At 47.5% G+C, this 20,447-nt stretch overlaps 2 protein-coding genes across 2 annotated transcripts; one reads left to right on the top strand and one right to left on the bottom strand.

Moving 5' to 3' along the window:
* Positions 1 to 10,630: 10,630 nt before the first annotated feature.
* LOC6596163 lies at positions 10,631 to 16,566 on the top strand. Its single transcript, XM_026989533.1, has 3 exons — positions 10,631 to 10,932; positions 11,004 to 11,304; positions 15,352 to 16,566. Exons 1-3 carry the CDS (start codon positions 10,767 to 10,769, stop codon positions 16,256 to 16,258), a joined length of 1,374 nt encoding a protein of 457 aa, XP_026845334.1. The 5' UTR covers positions 10,631 to 10,766; the 3' UTR covers positions 16,259 to 16,566.
* A 1,505-nt stretch (positions 16,567 to 18,071) lies between these two features.
* Positions 18,072 to 20,067, bottom strand: LOC6596160. The gene is made up of 2 exons (XM_002021101.2): positions 19,894 to 20,067; positions 18,072 to 19,813 (listed from the first exon to the last, which is right to left on the bottom strand). Exon 2 carries the CDS (start codon positions 19,755 to 19,757, stop codon positions 18,291 to 18,293), a length of 1,467 nt encoding a protein of 488 aa, XP_002021137.1. The 5' UTR covers positions 19,758 to 19,813; positions 19,894 to 20,067; the 3' UTR covers positions 18,072 to 18,290.
* Between the last annotated feature and the right edge of the window lie 380 nt (positions 20,068 to 20,447).

Below are 20,447 nucleotides of genomic sequence, written 5' to 3' on the forward strand. Positions count from 1 at the left end.
GGAGCCCATGCGGCACACCCTTCTCGCTGTGTTAAGTGGTCCCTGGCAAACGTGTTAAAATGTGTAATTTAATTTCGACAGCCAGCGAACCTCATTTCTCTCTCAGACATTTACAGCCGCACTCATGTTGAGATTTAAGCGCAAACTTCAAACAAATTTAAGGGTCTTCTGGATGGCAGCTAAGCCGGTCGAAAAAACTTTGGCCAACGCCTGTCCCAACCAACCAAAAATAAGCAACGGACAAGCGGAAAAAATCAGCATTGACAACTGGCAGAGCGGGGGGTTTGGGTTCCAGCTCTAGTTCCAGTTCCAGGCCGGGTCCCGAGACGAGACTCAACTTTTGGCGGCCATATGTCAATTTGCTGTTACAACTCGTTCACTGGGACGACGCTGGGACGACGCTGGGACGACGCTGGGACGACGCAGGGACGACACTGGGAAACTCCGAGAGCTTCAAAACTCCGTATTCCACACTCAATTTCAGAGACGCCTCCGATTTGCGGGTCTGGCGCCGACAGAGAGCTGGTGCTGGGGGCTGGGGGCTGGGGCGGAAACTTTTTAACAACTTGGGGTCTCGGTCAGCCGAAGAAGTTTTCTAATCTGTTTTCTGGTAGGTAGTAGAAGATACGAGTATGAAGGGCGGGTAGGTTGATTTTCGTTTGTGATTTTTAAACGGCCCTGGCCATTGATCCGAAGTCTTTTGTTGTGCACTGTGTGTCGGACACGCAAGTGTTTACTTTCCCACTATATTGGGAGAGGATAGCAGAGGACAGGACTCTATAGGGGACATGCTCTGGGGTAGTATATTTATCTTTAGAGAATTGGCGTGGGCGAGCGGCAGGGAGGGGGGGGATAGGGAGGGCCTAAAATCAACTTGTATAGAAAGTCAATAAAACTGTTTGACAACTCAATGACTGCCACGCAGATTGAGACGGTGTTTGTCTGTGTGATTGGGGGGTGGGGAGGGGAGGAGAGGAGTTTGGGAGTGGGAGTGGGAGTGGGACGACCCCTATGGACACATTAAATTTACAATTTATGGCTTGCCAATCGCCAGGAAGTTTTGTGCGAGTTTCCACTTTCCCCCCAAAAGTGGCAGGAGGGGGGGCTGACGGGGCAGCTTTAATTCGGGCATAGTCCGATGAAGGGCTGCAAAAAGGGGTAGTAAATTCTACTCAAGGACGTCGACACGGCGCCCCCTTTCTACATATTTCTACAATTTATCGTATACTCGCCAGAGATGCAGAGAACCACTACAAAACTTTTGTGGTGGCCATATATCTTGCTCCCGCGGAAGCTTTATTTTATCTGCAATGCAATCATCCGATTACAACGCATAAACTGCTTAAAGACTTCAATAGTCGTAATGCACAATCCATGTAAGCCCTGCGACCCATGCGAGTATTCTTTTTTGAATAAAGCCATTCGACAGACGGACAGACGGGGAGGGAGGGAGCCATAGAGCAGTACAGACAGAGAGACAGAGAGACAGACAGACATTTATGGCATTACTATGATGGTGATGCTATCAACTTCACCGACCAAAAGGCCAAAATGTTGTTAAAAATGGCAATTAACTGCATACTCACGCACAGACAGAGACAGACAGAGGGTGAAAGAGAGTACAAGAGAGAGAGAGAGAGAGAGAGAGAGAGGGAGAGAGAGCGCGAGCGCCCACATGGCGTATGCGTAATTTATCATATTTTTACACGCATTTTTATTTGCATTTTCCGCCATTGCGAGCACTTTTTTTCCTACTTAAAATTCGATTTATAACAATTTGCGGTAAATAAACTTGCATCATAAATTGCCGCTGATATTTGAAGGGGCATCACGCCGTGCATTCGGGCCTGGTGTGGGGGTGGCGGGGCATTCGTCCACCTTCTTTTGTGGGATATTTTTACAATCGCTGCGTTTCGAAAGTGCATTGCACTTTGCTATCGTTTTTATTGCTCAAGAATCATTGTTCCTGTTGTTTGCTGCGCTTCATATAATTAACGCATAATTTATGCATGACCCGGCGATTGGCGATTGCCAATTGGGTGGCCAGGAAACGCAGGACCTTCGGTTCGGATTCGGGACTCGGGACTCGGCATTCGGGATTCGAGTTCGGATAAGAAGGATGAGAGCTTCCTTGTCGGGGTTTTTCTTTTGGCTTGTAAATAAAAACTTTACATGGCCATTTAACCGAAGGCGTTTTAATACGATAATGACAATATTTCACAAAGGACCCGGGAACAAAGGATATGACTGTGGCTGGGCGGCTGCTGCTATCAGAGGGCATCAGGACCTGGGCGCCCCTATTTATCGAACGGACGTGGCTGGCCCTCTTTAATGCATAAGAAGCAATTTTCAATCAATTCGATGAAGCCTGCTCCCGCATAAAGCCCAAAGGCCATAACGAACACCGACCCCCCCTGAAGTCTGATCCTAAAACCACCTACGAGGAGGACTGCAAGTGTATGGACCACAGTATTAGCAGACCATTCCGGGCAGGGATATTGCAGCTAGCTGCAGCTAATAAAACTCGTACCTATCGCATGGAGCCCCATTTCATTAATGTCAAGCACGACCATTTCGAGCCAAACGGCTTTCGGTCTATTTAAAAATTTATAAACTTAAGGTAGTCTTACGAGTATAACCAAGTACGAATACGAGCAGAGAAGAGCTCTCTGAATGTTCCTGTTTCCCCGCAATAAACTTGCAAACCACATGCTGGGGAAACCCACAAAAACCATTCCCAGCCCCATTCCCAACGCCATTCAGTTGCTGCCTCGGATTGGAGACCAGCGCAGGCGGTTGGGGGACTGGGATTTGGGGATCGGAGTGGGCGTGGGCGTGGCAGTGTGTGATTAAAGGAGAGCGTCGGGTTGAGGGCGGTGTTGAGCAAATGGAAAACCATTTAGCCAATTTAAATGTTGTTCGAACAAGCTGAAGCGAGAAACAAAAACGCAGCGTAATAGACAAAACCAAAAAATCAACAAGAAACAAGTACACGCAGGAACAGCATGGCATCCAACCACCGACCACGAGATACCCTCTATCCAAGAGAACATTTGACAGTGAGACTGAAAAAGGAAAGGAGTCAAATGTCTATGCATGAAGGATACTGCTATATATATACATATGTCTGTATGTTTGCTGTTTGCTGTCCCTGAATGAGACATACCCTTTTTTATTCACGGAATAGTACGGGGTATTGCTGCCAGCAAAGGCTAGAGGGAAAAAGTTACAGCAAAGCAGCAAATCTCATGCAGCAGCACGGCAAGGACGTCCGTCAGGAGACGCATCGCATCCCACGCAACAGATACGACACAGAGCGATAGTCGTAAAGGGGGGGGGGATGGGGGCTGGAAGCAGAATGGGCGAAGTGGCAGTGGCAGAGTCCTCCGAGTCCATCAGTTCATTTTCTGTTGGCAACTCCGTTCCCCTGGCCTTTTCCCATCCCCATCCCCATCCACACTTCACTTAATTAGATTGCGCTTTGGGTGCATGTTTACTTTTCCGAGCAGCTACAAAAAACTCGGAGAAAAGACAGGCAGGCGACTAAAGAAAAACAGTCGACACAAATGAGGGAACAAGAGAAATGCTTCACACACACACACACACACACAGACAGACACACACACACACATGTAGAAAGAAAGAAAGAAAGCACAAAAGAATGAAGGAAGGAAAAAACTTATAAAACACATTTGTGGGCGAAAGTGAGGACAGGACGTCTTCATCGTTGGTGCAAAAAAAAAGTGTGCCACATTTCAGAGCAGAGTTCGAGGTCTCCCAGCCAGCTCACAGCTCACAGCTCCCAGCTTCCAGCTCCCAGCGAGAGAGAGAGCTGGGACCCCTAATAACATAATAATAGCAGAGGCCAAATTATTTCCCCAAAGAACGGCTCTTGTCCTCGCAGTTGGCAGCTTACCTTGGGGAGAGTGCGGCAATAGTCCCCTCGTCCGGAAGGGATTCTAGAACAGGCATCGGATGCTGTATATCCTTATGGGATTGCCGTTCCATAAGCAGTATTCATAGATAGCCAAATAGTTCGATTGCAGGCAATTTGCCACTATGCTCTCTTACCCGAGAAGCTCCGAGAGCCTAAACAAACAGCATGTGCTAGTTGGTCAACCCTTTCGGCTGTGATGTGACATTGGCTTTGTTCCCCCCCAAAAAATCCCCAAGAACCCCGAGGTTCTTCCATTTTGCTCCATTTTAAAACTACCAACAGCGGAGAGCAGAGAGCAGAGAGCAGTGAGCAGTGAGCAGCAGATGTTGCCACAGTTCGTTCTCGGACTCATTCTCGTAGCTGGCTGTAGTTGTGTCCCCGCGGGCGAGTTGCCTTGATTATGACAGTGGGGTTTACATGACAGAAACAATACGAATGATACCAACAACAACAGCAACTGCGGACGGGGATAAAGCATTGTAAGCCGAGTTCTTGTTTTTGTTCTTGTTATTGTTCGTGGTTGGTAGTTGGTCAATGTTATAATTTGCCACATGTCTCCATGGCTCCTACAAGGAGACATGGGCACAGGACTCGACTCTCACATACATACATACATACGTGCATATCTAAAATCTTGGGATAATTCTGGTACTCGCATGTTAAGCCCAAAGTCAGCCCAAGAAATCTCTGGGCTGCCGCTGCCTGATTTCCGTTTGCTTCAACTAACAATTTTCCCATTTAAATGTAGATGGTTACCGCAAAACACACTGCCAGTTGGCCCCTGTCCCCCCAGTCCGTCCCCAGTCTCCCATCCTGGGCCGAACGAACGAACCCTTTCACATGAGAGGGCGCCTTCTTGGCATGTCCTCTTGTAATTACTTGGCCAGTTCCTGGGGCCGACTGGGCTGGTTAGTGTGTGTGCTGTGCCTGCCTCTGATTGTTGAGTGATAAGTTGTTGTTGCAGTTGTCTGCTTGGAACATGGCAGCTTTTCCCCCAGAGCGGAGGAGGGTCCTTCACTTGCACCAAACACACACCAGAACAGAACCCCGTGCCCGCCCGAATCCGCTGCAGGCTACCAGGGGCTACCAGTGGCTGCAGGGGCTACAGGGGGACTACAGGGGGCGGGGCTACTAACTAACTCGCCTTGGACTCGCCGAGGGACCTCTGAGGGTCGTCATCGGCACCGCGCGTTAGCGTTAGCGTTGGCGTTGGCGCTAGCGTCGCCGTTGCAGTTGTTTTGCTGTTTTTGGTGGCCCAAATGTTGCTCTAAATTGTTAATTAAATTTTTGTGTTCTCATTCTCTAACGGACATGTGGGGGCAACAGCTCCAACAATAGTAGAGCATAGCGCACTTTTTTCTGCAGCAAAAGTTTACGTTTTGGATTCCCTTTCAAGGGGTAGGGGGGTATCTGTGTTTTAAGAAGGATCTTCCATCATGCAGAATTTTCTGGCTTATAAGTGTTTTTTTTTCCTGATGATAAGAGCAATACATTCCACTTTTTATTATTCAATCAGTTAGGGTATTGTCGGATTCGGTTTCCCCGCCCCCCACACTTGCCTTATTTTCTCGCTCTTTCTGAAAGTGAGTAACAGTAATTAACAGCAAATGTTGGTTTTCCACGACAGCAGAACGGAAACCACCACAAAGAAGATGGACTAACTGGTTGGAGCGACTGCATTAGATCATTTAGACATGCCCCATGCCCCATGCCCCATGCCCCAGGCAGACAGCTCCTTTAATTTTATCTGTCCCTCTTCATGCGATGATATTTTCAATGCATTGCATTACGGATGTGGGCCCGAGGCCCGAGGCCCGACGCCCGTGGCTCGACAGGCATTCCCAACTAGTTTTATTTTCGACCCAGACTGTGCCACTATCAGTCGGCCAACCACCGGCAAATACATACTACATCGACCGCAATAGCAACAGCAACAGCAACAGCAATTGTACGAGTGGCAATTACAACAATCAACGGAATAGGACGGACGACGACGGGTCGGTCGTCGCCGCATAAACGATAAGCGATGACAAAGTCAACATATGTACGTACGTACGGGGAGAGTACGGGGAGAGTACGGGGAGAGAGGTCCGTTCCAAGAGCTGGGCCTACTACGAGACCAAAAGCCGCGATTACACAAACGACAAACGGCTTGGACATGAATAACACAAACTGAGGCGAAAAATCTTCGAGTTGGGGCAGCTAGTCCAGATCAAGACTAATCAGACGTAAGAACAAAAGGTATACAATATACGGGCGCGGGTAAGGGTAAGGGTAGGGGTAAGCGTAAGGGTAGGGGTACATTTCATATGCAATCTTTGAGTCATGGTGTGTTTGAAGAGCGTCCAAGCTCATTATCAGCATTCACGAAATCCATCTTTCGGGGCAACGGAATTGAAAAAAGTGTCATAAATGGCTTTTAAACCGCTCCCCTAGGAGCTATCGAGGTATAGTGACCTTCATTTGCATCTTCTCATCGAAAAAAGCTTCTGCTACTGGCTTTCCGTTCCGTATCGCCAGGCACATGGCCATTACCCAATTGCGATGATATTTAAGTTGTTTCTGTTATTTCCCATGTCGCCAGCTTCGAGTGTGCTTCGATTACCAGCGTCCGCCAGTCCCTCCGCCGCCTGGTGGTTGTGGTTCTTAACGATATGCGACTATTTTGACCCCAAGAGACCGGGCAGACCGGGCAGAGAAAGAGAGAGAATGCCGTATGCCGTACAGAGGCCCCAAACAGCAAGAAACTGAAACTGAAAACATACGCACACAGCTGCACATTACGCCACAAATTTATTTGGATTGGGGTTGGGTCAGAATTTAAATATTCCAACGCGCCAGGCAGCACCGCACCACACCGCCACCATATCACCATCGGCAATAACAACAAAGTATTAAACGGCAACTGATTTTCGCCCGGTACGGGACTGATCGACAGACGGATGGATGGACGATCGATTTCGATTTCGATTCAGATTCCAGCCCAGATTCGGTCTTGGCTTCGCCTTTGGCTTCGGGCTCGATCTGCTTGATTTGTCATGAGAGTCCGTCGGATCCATTTGCCTATTCCCAAGCCCCCCCCATCCCATACCATACTACCCCGTCGAGTCGTCATCTTTTTTCTTTATCTACGCGCGTATTGCCAAATGCAGCGGGGTCTAGGTCTCTCTGCCTTGGCCCGAGGTCTCAGTCGGTTGGTTCATCAGAAAAATGTTGGTTAAAATTATTCCCAACATGGTCTGGATCGTTTCCCCCGCTTTGTGGACACAAACAGAACAGTCGCTTCGCTCGCCTATAAATTTTATGGCCTGATTGAGTTGAGTCGAGTTGAGTTGGGTTGGGTTGGGTTGGGCTGTGAGCTGCGTTCAATTAGGGTTCGTTTTCGTTTCAGTTTCATTTCGGGCTTATCGAATGGGTAAGAAGACAAGCAAAAACGCCAACAGTTACGATCGTTCATGCCGTTCCTCTGCCTGCCTTGCCTGGCCTGGCGTTTTGACCTGTGTCAATATTTATTGACTTTGTATTTACAGCCAAGACTCTATTTGCATTGAATTAGTGATTAATTTCACTGATAAGCGAACCGATCGCTTGCCCTGGTATGGGGACGGACGAAGAAGGGCTCTGATATTTCCTAATACTCGTAGTATATTCGTATAAAAACATCTTTCAATGCTTTCCTTATGAAGAAGGTATTTACATTGTACGTGAATATATGCCAGTCGTTTAAAGGAGTGAAGACTTTAAGATAAGTGTAGTTTTAGGAATACTCTTCGAATATTTATTCTATGTACATTTATGATTATATTTTACTCAAATTTGTCGCATAGGTTTAAAACTGAATGGTATTCTTTTTTTTTTTGCGAAGGATAGTTGACGGACAGAGTCGGATAATATTATTATGTGCGTTGCAATACCTGCAGTGGAAAAACCAGAGAGAAGTTGGTACACAATTTTCATTACCAATTGTACCAATTTAATGCAGATCCTGAATACTCGTATTAAGCATGCACATATGTATATGCATATGTACATATGTATATTATACGCACCATACCTACATATGAAACCTATTCATATTTTATTTCATTGCAAAAATCTTCCTGTTCATGCCTGTTCGTTGGGGCTCTCAAATTCACTTTACTTTACCATTTTATGGCTGCCCAATTAACTGCGCATTATTGCCAGAGTCCAACTAAAGGGCAGAAAACTCATTTTGCCCCATAAAAGTTCACATAAAAACACATACATACATATGTACATATATATTCTTGTTCATATATGTATGTATGAATATGTATTTATGTATGTACATATGAGAATTTAATCAGCAGTAGCCGTCAAGTAGAAAACAAATTCCGCTTGCATGGGTTTCAATTTGGCTTGAAAAAATACCAAAAAGCGAGGAAGCTGAGAAGCGGGAGACGAAGGTCTTTCATCTGGCGAGAGATCATGCGATCGGGCCAGATTGAGGCGGTGGTGTGGTGGGTCATTGAGGGTACTGCAACGGATGCGGCCTGCTGTCCGTCCGTCCCTAAGATTGTGAGCGCGAGATGGAAGGAGATGGATGGGATCGACTGTGAGTGGAAGTGGGGGCCCAGAGTTTTTGCCAGAAAAATTATCGTGACAACATTTGTGCGGGCACGTTGTGACTCTGCCCCAAAACAGAATACATTAATTGACACTTGGCCGGAAATAGTTCATTAGGCATAAATTACGTACAGACAAAGCATTTCATTTCTCCTCTCTGTTCTGACCTCTCTCTCTCACTCTATCTATCTTTCGCTGCGTCTCTCTTTTTGCCATTTGCTTGCAGTGCGAGAGTCCGAGTCCGAGGCGGGTTGTTGTCGATTGTAGTTGCTAGATTTTCAGCGGCTTAAATGGACAGAAATAGGGAACGAACTATGTACATATGTGCATACATATACTACATATTACTGTTATCTCTGCTGCTCTGCAGCGAATGGGAGTCCAAAGCGCAAGCCAAAACAAACGCATACACAAACGGATGCATCTCGCTCGCTCACTCACTAGCTGGAAGTCCTCCGTCTCTGTTGCTTCTTGGCAGTATCATCAACATGTGTGATCCAAATGTTCTGTTCTCTTGTAAATTTTTACAAACGAGGAAATACGATAATGAACTGAACTTCGACTTCGGATCGGAATCGGAATCGCGGTGGTAGCTGCACCGAAAGAAGACGGCGAAAGGCAGAAAGACCGAAAGACCGAAGCAACAGAAACAGAACAAAAATTCAACTAAAACGCAATTGTAGACGCGAAGAAGAGACAGAGACAGAAACGAATTCATCGCTGCCCTCCTTCCCTCCTTCACTCCACATTACTTAAGCGGGCTCAAATCTGCCCCCTAGCACCCTCTAGCAGATCCCCCTCTCGAACACACACACACACACACACACACACATCAGTTGGCTGATTGGCCGAGGAGGGGAGGGTGATGCATGCATACGAAATGGAAACTGAAATGAGTGCTGCAATTGTTGTGGGACAAGAAAGAGGGAGTTTTTGAGGAAGTACTGGTACACGATGCGATTGGACCACTGCGAGTGGGCCGATAGTCTGTTCGTCCCGGCAACAGTTTGTCCCGCTCTTAATAAATAAATTTAATCTGTGAGGGTACGAGTATGCAATGGGGGGTACAAGACCGCTCTGTACTTCTGTACTTAAGAGTCGACCAAAGTGTGGGTTATACCCTTGAATAGGATACTATGATTCTGTGTCGATCTCTGTCAGCCTGAAAGTTTGCTGAGTATTTCCTTGAAATGCAATTAATCGATAAAACATGAAGGTCATTTTAAAAGGAAGTGCTAAGCAGTGAAATTATCATACAAGCTGTTTGTTTGATAAAATGATAGGTTTTTTTGTAATTTTTCAAATACAAATTCAATATATGTATATGTAAACAAGCCATTTTATAGACCAACAAGCTCTTCTGCAGAGTTTGGCCAAATAAATTAATCAATAAATAAATAATATAAAAATATGTACATAGATGTATGGATGTATGTATGTGCATCGATCATGAACTAAGCGGCTCTCAGCTGTAGGGTATTGCATTGCCATCGCTGTCGTCAAGAAGAAACGGCGAACCGAACCCAGAGAGGGAGGCTTCAACAATTCGTCCATCGGCTACTGTAAACCGACGACAAGCGCGAACGCGTCGACGGATTTTTGTATTACACACATTTTCTTGTTCTGTTCTCGTCTTGATTGTATTCACGGGAATGTTTGCCAGTGTGTGAGTGGCTGTGTGTGTGCGCGCGCGCCGTCGCTGCTTTTCGCGTTCGCTCGTCGTTCTTCGTTTGCTTTTACTTTCTGTTGCTCTTGTGTGATTGCAATTAAACGGCATTTTTCCATTCTGGTGAGAGCGCGAGAGCAAGCGAAGAGCAGAGCGTTTGTGACCTGGTCTGGATCAACGTCTGTCTCGGCCCGACTGACTCCGATAACGGTACACTATGGTCTATCTAGACAGCGGGCGAGACAGAGAGAGAGAGTGAGAGCCAAAGAGAGAGAGAGAGCGCTGTCGCTGTTGCTGTTTCTGTTGCGCTCTCCTTCATGATGTGCGCGTGATTTTCTGGCTTTGAATGCGGGCTTGCTGCCGGCGTCGACGCAGGCCGCTCGGTTCTCTGCTCTGCTCATTGCGGTGGTTGTTATTTTTTTGGTTTCCGTTTTTATTCGCCGTTTAAACTTGGTCGTGAGAGGGTAAGCCTCCAATCCGCCGCCCCGCGATCGTGTCGTCTTAGTGGAAAAAGTGCATAGTGAAGACGGAACACTGGCCGCCAACATAAATCTGCAGATTCTCCAGCACATCTTGATGGCCCCCGTGAGCGCTATCTCTGGCCGATCGCCCAGTGCCACCAATTCGTTGCAGGATCTGAGCGCGGCCGCCGCTGCCATCGCCCTGGACATGACTCCCAAGGTGGAGCTGATGCCCCTGTCGTCCTCCACGGCTGTGGCGCCCACGCAGAAGATCAAGAAATGTGCGTAGTCCTCGCCTGCACCATCCTCCGCCCCCAATCAACCCCTCTGTTCTGTTTTCCCCCCCAAATAGTGGTGCGACGAAACGCCTCCGACAAACTAAAGCTCATCCAAATGGTGCACGACAACCCCATTTTGTGGGACTCGCGGCTGCCCAACTTCAAGGGCGCCGAGGAGGAAAAGAACCGCGCCTGGGAGCACATCGGACGCGAGTTCAATGCTCCGGGTCGCCGAGTGGCGCGGGCCTTCAAATCTCTGCGAGAATCCTATCGCCGGGAGCTGGCCCACGTCAAGATGATGGGCAACGGCTTCAAGCCCAAATGGAGCCTGTACGAAGCCATGGATTTTCTGCGAGACGTTATCAGAGAGAGAAAGTGAGTACAAAATGGGGGGTTTTGTAAACAGAAAGTTGTGTTGTGAAAACACATGAAAGGATGCATGACGCACCCACCAATGATAGTGAAAATGATTGTGTTCGATATTGAATTGCACATTTGAGAAGGTTTTCTGTCAGGATTGAGTTAAATAGGGTATATGAGTTGTTAAATGGTCTTGGTTCAGATATTTTCAATGTTATTTTGTATTTATCAAGTCGTTAGCTCATCTTACACTCGCTCGATGTGTTCATTGTCCGTGCTTTTGACTAATATTACAAAGAGTTTCGATAAGCGTCTGCCCTCTTGATCGATTCATAATAGGCATTGGGGTGTGCGGTCAAAGTGCACCTTCAAGTCATGAATAATGGCTTTCGTTCTTGGCTTGGCTTGCCTTCGGTCTGGGTCTGTCATTTCCATTGTCAGTGGCTTTGTCTTTGTCTCACACGCTTTACTGGCCAAACAAATGTGTGTGTGTGTGTGTGTGTGTGCAGTGCGGGTGCAAACTACTACCCGATCCCATCTATATTTCCTTTCGATGACTCATTCGCTAGATCTTGGTTGGAAATCGCAAAAGATGGCACACATAAAATAAATTGTTATTGTAGCTGAGACACACACACGCACACAAACACATACATATGTATACACACAACAGAGGTCTGGGGTAAGGTTTGTGCTCTCCCCACGTTGTTAAATGTTGTCGTTGTCGTCGTTGATCGGTGAAGCAATCCATTCCATGCAAAGTCGGTTTGTGGTTGACTGTTGTGTTGTTGTGGGGTGGCCATAGCCCAAATTATTGTTTGGAGTGTTGTTCTTTTCCTGGAAACTTATCAGCTCATGGGGGTAGCGCCTGCTGCCCCCAAACGCCATTGCAATGGATTGTTGTTGGCATACATTTCCTTCCTTATGGTTTTTGCTCATATGAGTCACGCTAATAGGCAAACATTTTGGGGAAGATGATATTTTACTACCCTTACTTTGAATACTATTTGCGATCTTGCCGGGATCTGCCGATCTGGGATCTACTTTATAAGAAAGCTGCAACTTCCATTGCGAGCAATTATTCTGAGCTCTGGCTCTGGGGCATATCCTTTCAAAACACTAACCAGTTGCCATCGCTGATGATTTGCATATGCCCCGGAACTCCGAACTCGGACAAATCTCAGCTCCAGTATCTGAGAAAAACATCTGCCCAATACAAAAATACAAAATACAAAATATGCATATGTGGATTGTGGATGGGATGGACGTGTGCACATTCAAGTACTAGCAGAGCGAAAATCGGAGCGGTAACGTGGAAAAAACCAATCCCGAACAAAGGAATGACCAGGCCAGAGACCCGCCAGCCGAGAGTCTGCCCCGACCAATGTTCTGGCTCATATGGAGCTCTACTTGTATGAGAATGTGTGTGTGTGTGTGAGTTGGCTTGTGTATGTGTGGATTGTGGATTGTACTTTATGTACATATTTATATGAAATAAGGCCATTTCCTTTCAATTGACTGTACCCACATGGGCAACAAGCAGTCGACGGCCCCGACACATGCCCGCACACACACACACACACTCGCACACACACAAGAGTCCATATGTATATATATTTAAATTTTTATTATTTTGAGCTGATAACAGACAACACAGAAACGGAACGGACCCGGCCCGGGCTGGCCCGGCTCGGTACAGCGCTTGAGCCGCCGCCATAGCCCCATGTATAGAGCCATAGCCATAAAAACAGATCTCGCCAAGCAGCGAATATTCGTATTATACAACGACCGACGACGAGGTCTCGCCACCAGCCTCCATCCAGCCTCAGCTTCCAGCCGACAACCGACAGCCGCCAGCCTCTAGCCTTAGCATCATCGCCACTTGAACCAAAAACAAAATTGAGGGAAGCTGCAAAACCAACAACAAAAAAACGTACTGCCTGGTCTGGTGGTGGTAGCGCAGCAAGCAGCCCAGCCCGGCCTCAGAGACAGTGAGAGTGTAAGAGAAGGAGGGATAGAGAGACAGGGAAAGAGCGATAAATTAATGAGAGCAATATGAAAATGACAATCGTGGACCAAGTTTAGAAAAGAATCGCAGACGACGAGTCGGTCGGTCGGTCGGTCGACTGTGGGAGAGAGAAAATGAGCATGTCAGTGTGAATGTTCTGGGTTGGGTGTGTGTGCATGGGTCTGTGTGTATGTGTATGGGTGAGCAATTGAACATTCTCCAGCCAGTCTCAGCCTCGGCTTTGGCTTCGACTTCGGCCAGGGTTAAAAATATGCCCACGACCAGCAGCAGCGGACGGACCAGCGAAACAGCAGAGCCACATCACATCAGTCCGGGCCCGGGGTTGCTCTGCTCGGCCATCTTCCATCTCTCTCTCTGCTCCCCGATCAGGTCTCTTTGCGTCCCCGTACGCGTAACCACAATTGTGGTCAAATAAATAGCAATGCAAATGAAAGTTCTGCTAATTTCCCTGAAAAGTTTTCCAGCAGGTATATTACATCTCTTCCTCGGAGTGTTTTTAAAGAATAACAGTAGGTACCCATCAGGCTGCTTATATGAAGATTTTTCGACTTAAACTGAGACATGTTCTGTGGGTAGCGTCTGTGTTGCTATTATTTTGACCGCTGCTGTGTTCCTGTTCGGCTCTTTGCAATCTGCTGTCTGTGTGTCACGCTTATGATTTAATAAGCAAATGAGCTGCAAAATTGATGAAACTGTTGTTTGGCCTCCCCTCCCGCCCTGCACCACTTCCACGGGAGCCGCCGCCAAACCACGCCCGAAATCACAGTCCGGCGATCTCCCCCTCCGTATCGAAATGCTTTTCCAGTGCGTCACACACAGAAAGTGGGCGTTTACCCCTACATTCCATTCCATTCCATTCCATTTCATTCAATTCCATTCCATTCCCACATTCGGTTCCCGGGTTATTTATTTGCACTGCCAAATATTTGTACCGATTAAGCAATTGGAGGATTATTATTACCTTTATCACTCGATCAATAAGCTGGGATTTCGAAATCATAATTATTTGTACGGGGAGTGTTTCAGACGACTCAAACGACACAGAGAATAATCTGGCCAAATGCAGATAACGCAGCGATCTGTGGAATTCCCTCGAATATGCCACAGCGTAGAATGTGGAAGTGTAAACTCTCTAATGGTCTGGTCAGGGTCCTGTCCTGGGTCAGAGCGGAAGCAAATATTGATAAGCCCAGGGAACGGCTCGAGAAAAGAGCTCGAACCCAAACCAAATTCGAGCCAAGACCACAGAAGCCGCAGGCAAATAGAGCCATTCCAGATAGTGGAACATGTGAAAATGCATTTGGCCGTGATTAGTCCTGCATGTCAGTTGGGTCTCTTCTGGGCCTGGCATATCGTTTTACAGAATTTTCCAATTGTCAACTACCTGCGCGAGAGAAAGAGAGACCCGGGACAGATAAGGCGTAGAGTGTCTCGGAAGAGGGGGACAAGTCTGTTCTTTCTTCCCCTCTTGTCAATGGGCACAACTGGGCCAAGCCGCGCCATTTAGCAAAATTAGAGTTGGGGGGGCAACGCTAAAAATAGCCACGTTCAGGCGTTCGTTCCTCCGAGCACCCAGAGTAGAGTCCCTGACAGCTGCATTGTTTTGGGAAAATGCTCTTGAAATTTGAGACGTCTGCAAGGAGAAGCAGGAAACCAGCCCCGAACCAACGAGGACGACCAAAGCGGGAGAGAGATAGAAAGAGAGAGAGAGGGAGAGAGATCCAGGTCTGTTTGGGACATTGAAATAAGTTCTGGTTCTGTTCTGTGTTTTTCTGGTATCATATTGTATCGAATCTGCTTTTGGGGTTTGTTTGAGCACGTTCTTCGTTGTGGGACCACTATTGGGGGTTGTCTTGGATTTTGTCTATTTCTGGGATTGGTAGGAGAATCGTTTTGTTTCAGCTAAATCGGAATTTGACTCAATAGAACGCAGTAGAAGCTCACTTTTGGGGATTCCTGAACCTCTTGTCCTTGTATAAATTTTATTAACAGTTCTCCATTATCTGTTCTGTTTTTGTTTTTTCTCCTTTTAGAGGCGCCTCACATGCCACAGATCTCAGCCTGAGCGCCTATGCTGCTCATCTGCACAACAACAATAATAGCCACAATAACAACAACCACAGCATTCTGGGAGGAGGAGCTGGTGGCAAGGGAGGCGCCATGAAGCTATCCTCGTCCTTCAACGATTCGGCCTCTGCACTGAATCTGTCCAAGTGCTCCACCCTGAATGCGAGCGGCGACGATTACTATTGCGATTACTACGTGAAGCCGGAGCTGGATCTCTCCACGGGGGGCGGGGCCGGCAGCAGCAGCAGCGGAAGCTGCTCGGGAGCTGGCGGAGGACCGCCCGCTTTGCCCCAGCCAGCCCATCAGCACCAGGCAAATAACGACAGTCGGGTGAGCTCCACCAGGAATGAGAATCATCACCTGCAGCAGAGCTACGACGACATGGACGCGAGCTCGTTGCGGAGCGGCGACGAGGATGCCGATGCCGGCAATGGCTCCGATGGGGTGGAGGAGCTGGAGGCTATTGATGCGGACTTTCCCTATCCCCTTATACTTGACTCGAACTCGCCGGGGAGCACCAATGCCGGCGTGGATGAGGTGGCTTCCTCTCGTAAGCGCCGTCGCAATGGCGAGCAGGAGGACCTGGACGACGGCGATGCCGACGGTGATGGCGGTGTCATCGACGGCGATGACTATGAGGAGCAGATGCTGCAGCAGCATCGGCATTTGCGTCAGCAACAGAATGCAGCTGTAGTCACCGGGGGATTGGATCTGCCGCCACCACAAACTGTTCGCGAGGTCCTCAACTCGAAGTTCTGTGGCTTCATCTCCGCCAAACTGAACAGCATGGAGGACTCCGAGGCGGATAACCTGATGAACCGCATTCTCCTTTTACTCGTGCAAATGCAGCAATGCGAAGGATCTGTAAAGTAGAGACGCACCAGAAGGCGGTTTCGGGATCTAGTTTTTAGTAGCGAAGAAAAGCCCATTATGGACTAATGCGGCTGCTCAAAGCAAATAGTTTTCTTGCCATTCATTTTGCTCCCCCATTTTGCCATAAGAAAAGTAATGCCAAAACTGTGCCATACCAAAAAGAATCGAACAAATATGCAACTGAAGGAACTGGTTATCACCTATAGGGATCGTATCGTTCCTGCTCTCATATCAATAACTACATCGTAGACATGGAAAACATACACTCAAAGCAAAGACAACACAAAGACAAAGACAAAGAGAAACACAAAGACAAAGACAAAGAGAAAGACAAAGAAAGTAAGAAGGTTAAGAGAATTAGTTTAGTGTAAATGTAAATGTTAATTTCGTTCTAAGCCCCGGATCAACTGCAGATCTAATGCCAACATCTCATCACATGAAAAAGAGGAACACCACACGAAGTAGATTACTTTTTTTTTTTTTTTTTTTTTTATATCCTCTAAGAATATTAGTGGAAAACACTCTTTGAAGTTCGTAGTAGAACACATGTGTACGTACAGAATACCGCATACCGAATATTTGCTATATGTTAGCCTTAATTTCTTTCATATGAAGAACATATTTATAATTTCATTTTTTTCGTAATTATCTAAGCACAAACCTTGCCATATTTTGTAAATCCTGGAGAAAATATACAAAATGGTTTAATAAACACACAAAATCTAGTATGGAATGAGGTTTAAATAGGGACACATGCAATATGTGTGTGAAAGACTTGTGATAAATACAATTGGATTTCCCCCAGTTGTCCTTCGATCCTTATCAACATCTTGTATCTGCGATCACATTGTTTGTGTGAGACAAATTTGTCTCGCATCTTCGGAATGTTTTCCATACATCATTTAACAGGCCAAATCATATGTGTGTGCCGTTCCAGCCAACCCCTCCATATGCGTGCAGCCCGCATAGACCATGACCAAGTCGCACAGTTGGCCAGATGTCACACATACATGGCCCGTAGAACCCTCTTCACACGAGACTAAAGAGAGATACCGAACCATTAATACAGAAGGCGTCATAAAAACCAGTCAACAATGAGACAAAAGATTAGAGCATGCGCATGCGCCAGGGCCAGGGCCTGAGATACTCTCCTCGCATGCTCGCAGGGCCCAGAGAGCCGCCAGATGTGGGCATGCCACAACCAAATTCGAAAACCAAAACCGATACAGACCCGCTTGGGACCAGAGGCAGAGACAGACAGAGACAGGCAGAGAAGCAGAGATCTGGCTATGAATGAAACTCTGGCAAAGGGAATGGGGCAAGGGACTCAGCAGGGCCCGAGTAAGTACTGAGATTCTCTCACACACACATTGAGGCTGTGTGCAAATGCTAAAACCAAGATAAACAACCCTTAAAATGGGAATTGGCCTGGCCAGACCTCTGCCTAAAGCAACAAAGGGCCTCAAACCCTCGAAGCTGCTGCTGCAGAAATCGCGTCGCGCATGCGCGGAAAATTGCCAAAAGCGGTCCCCGGTCACGACAGAAGCGCACACAGCTCAGAGCTCAGAGCTAAGAGCTCAGAACTGGTTTCCCATAGCGATGATAGCTGTATGGCTGGCTGGATGGATGGATGGATGTATGGACCTTTTGTTGGCCGTCTTTGAGAGCCGCTTAAGGGATGCGATGCAGCCATGTTATCTGGATGCTGACGGTCCCAGGGTTCAATGACCATGGCTATAATTCGAGGGTAACACAGTCGATAGCGTTGATAAATGATAAATGAAGCACAAACACAACCATGATGGTAAGTACATGGATTTGAAAGTGAAGAACGCAACATCACTCACTGTTTATTTGCTTTACATTCGTTAAAAAATATATATTCTCTGTTAAACCCAGAAGGATTGGCAAAATTATAATCTTAATTTGGCCCAAAGCACTTTTAGAGTGACTTCCTTTTAGCCCTACGGTGTTAAAGTTCTCAAGGCCAAACTATTATTATAATTTCAATCTGTGGTCTGATATTTCTGATTCAGCATTTCTTGTGCGGATGTTTCCTTGTTTCCTCCCTGACATCGCTCCACATATCGGCGCCCCCTTGCTTCCCTGGACGCAGCTTGTTAAGGCTCTGCATGCTAGAACCCTGAATATTCGCCGAGCTACCGCTACATGGGGGTTCGTCCAGTCTCAGGTACTTCCAACTGAGCGGCCAGCCCTTGGCCAGATTCTCAGACGGAGAGGCATTCGCCTTTGGCTTTCGATTTATGCGGATGTCCGGCTTGCAGCGGCTCCCTTTCTGGACCGCTTCTAAATGGTTCTTGGCGGTTGATCGTACCTTCTTCAGGGCTGTCTCTTCACCCGTGCGCCGTTGGTAGTGCGGCAGGGACTGTGTTTCACGCAAAACGGCGTAAAGTCTACCGCGACTTGGCGACAGATCCTTGCTGGACATCTTGCCGAGGATCTTACTGGATGTATTGGGTACACTTCCGCTGACTGATCCACTGTTTCTGCGCGCTCGGTACGCTGGGCAATCTTTGCTACAGTCGCGCCTAGAATGTCTGTCACCGGCCCCGCCATTTGTCGCCGTGTTCTTCTCCTTCTTGTCTGTCTTCTTGTCTGTCTTCTTGTCTGACTTCTTGTCTGTCCTTTTGTCTTTCTTCTTGCCTTTCCCCTTGCGGTTCTTTGAATTGGACTTGGAACGCGAAGAGTTGTTGACATCATTCTCGGTGTCCTCGTAGATGGTGTCTGACCATGCCTCTGAGAGAAACGTCGCTTTTGACGATTTTCCCTGTAGTCCTTCATATCCCTGTTCGTCGAAATCGTGTGATTCCGCACCGTCTCCCTTGGAGTCACGTTTCTGACCATCTCTGTCCATCACGAAGTAGTCGGCGGCCGCATCGGCAAGGTTCTGGAGTCGTCCCCGCAGCTGCGTGATGATCTTGTGCTGCTTGAGGCGCACACTGCCCAGGGTCGTGGCGTCCGACTGGAGCGTGTGCAGCTTGTCCTCCTGGTCGCGACCAGATCCGTCCAGTGGCTCGCATGTCATGCGCTCCAGCTCCTTGAGGAGAGTGATCCTCTCGCAGTCCGAGGCGGCGGCTATTTGGCGCAAGCGGAACTGCACCTTGGCATAGTGCGACGTCAGGGTGAAGAGGGCCTCCTGCAACTGCTGGACATCGTCCTCCAGCTGGCACTCGTAGGGAGTCAGCTGTCGTCCGACCATTTCTCCCTCCTTTTCCTCATCGGATGCGATCTTTGAATGTGAGTCTGAGTGCAAAAATGGAATGTGAAAGTGATGATGGTTCGAGCCATGCTCCTCCTTTGGCTTTGTTTTGTGAGACTTCGCTTCATCATGTGCCTTTGAGTTATCCGCCGGCTCGCCCTCTTTTTTGGAGGATATACTATGGGACGAAGTCTGCGCCTTTGGCGGCTCATCGGATTTGGGCTTACGAACGCATCCGCATCCACAACTACAACCACATGCACATGTACGTAACGACATTTTGCTTGGAGGTCCTGCTTGTGTCCTAGCCCTTTCGGAAGTTTCTTTGGTTGGATCTGTAGAAATTATATTTAATTTTGAAAGTTTTCCAAAAGTATCAAAGTTGTTTCTTTTTGTGAGTGTCGCTTCTACTCACTAAATATTTGAGACTCTGATAAATGAGAACAGCCTGCCGATGTTTGGGACGAGTCACTCCACTGCGATGGTAGAAATGTAGGCGAATGTAGAAATGTAGAAACCCAGTGATTGGATTAGAAATATTGTAATTGGGTGCACTTCCCCTGACCTACACATGGGAGTTCGATCGGAGTTGGTTGGGATTTGACTCGGAATATTTTCAAGCAGTTACAAATATTTGACAATTTTCTAAACGACAACCAGTATTCGATCGATCCAAAGAAGAAGCCATATAGTAGATGGGTGGAAAGGTGGACCGTTATCCCATTGTTGCCGATTCATTGACACTCGGTCTTAACCAGATTCTACTCTCCGCTCTCTCGGACATTGTTTGGGAAAACAACGCCGTGTCCCTGGGCAGGGAACACTCCACCAGAGGTGGCCGCATGCAACATTAACACGCGAAATGTGCAACAAGCTGAAAAATTGCTAGTTGTAATCAATGCCTGGTCGGGCCCATTCCCGTCCCCGTCCCCGTGGCCGTTGCCGTTGCCATTGCCGTTGCCTCCCCCA

Source organism: Drosophila persimilis, unplaced genomic scaffold, assembly GCF_003286085.1.
Source record: "Drosophila persimilis strain 14011-0111.01,24,50 unplaced genomic scaffold, DperRS2 tig00000431-arrow-pilon, whole genome shotgun sequence".
Classification (NCBI taxonomy): domain Eukaryota; kingdom Metazoa; phylum Arthropoda; class Insecta; order Diptera; family Drosophilidae; genus Drosophila; species Drosophila persimilis.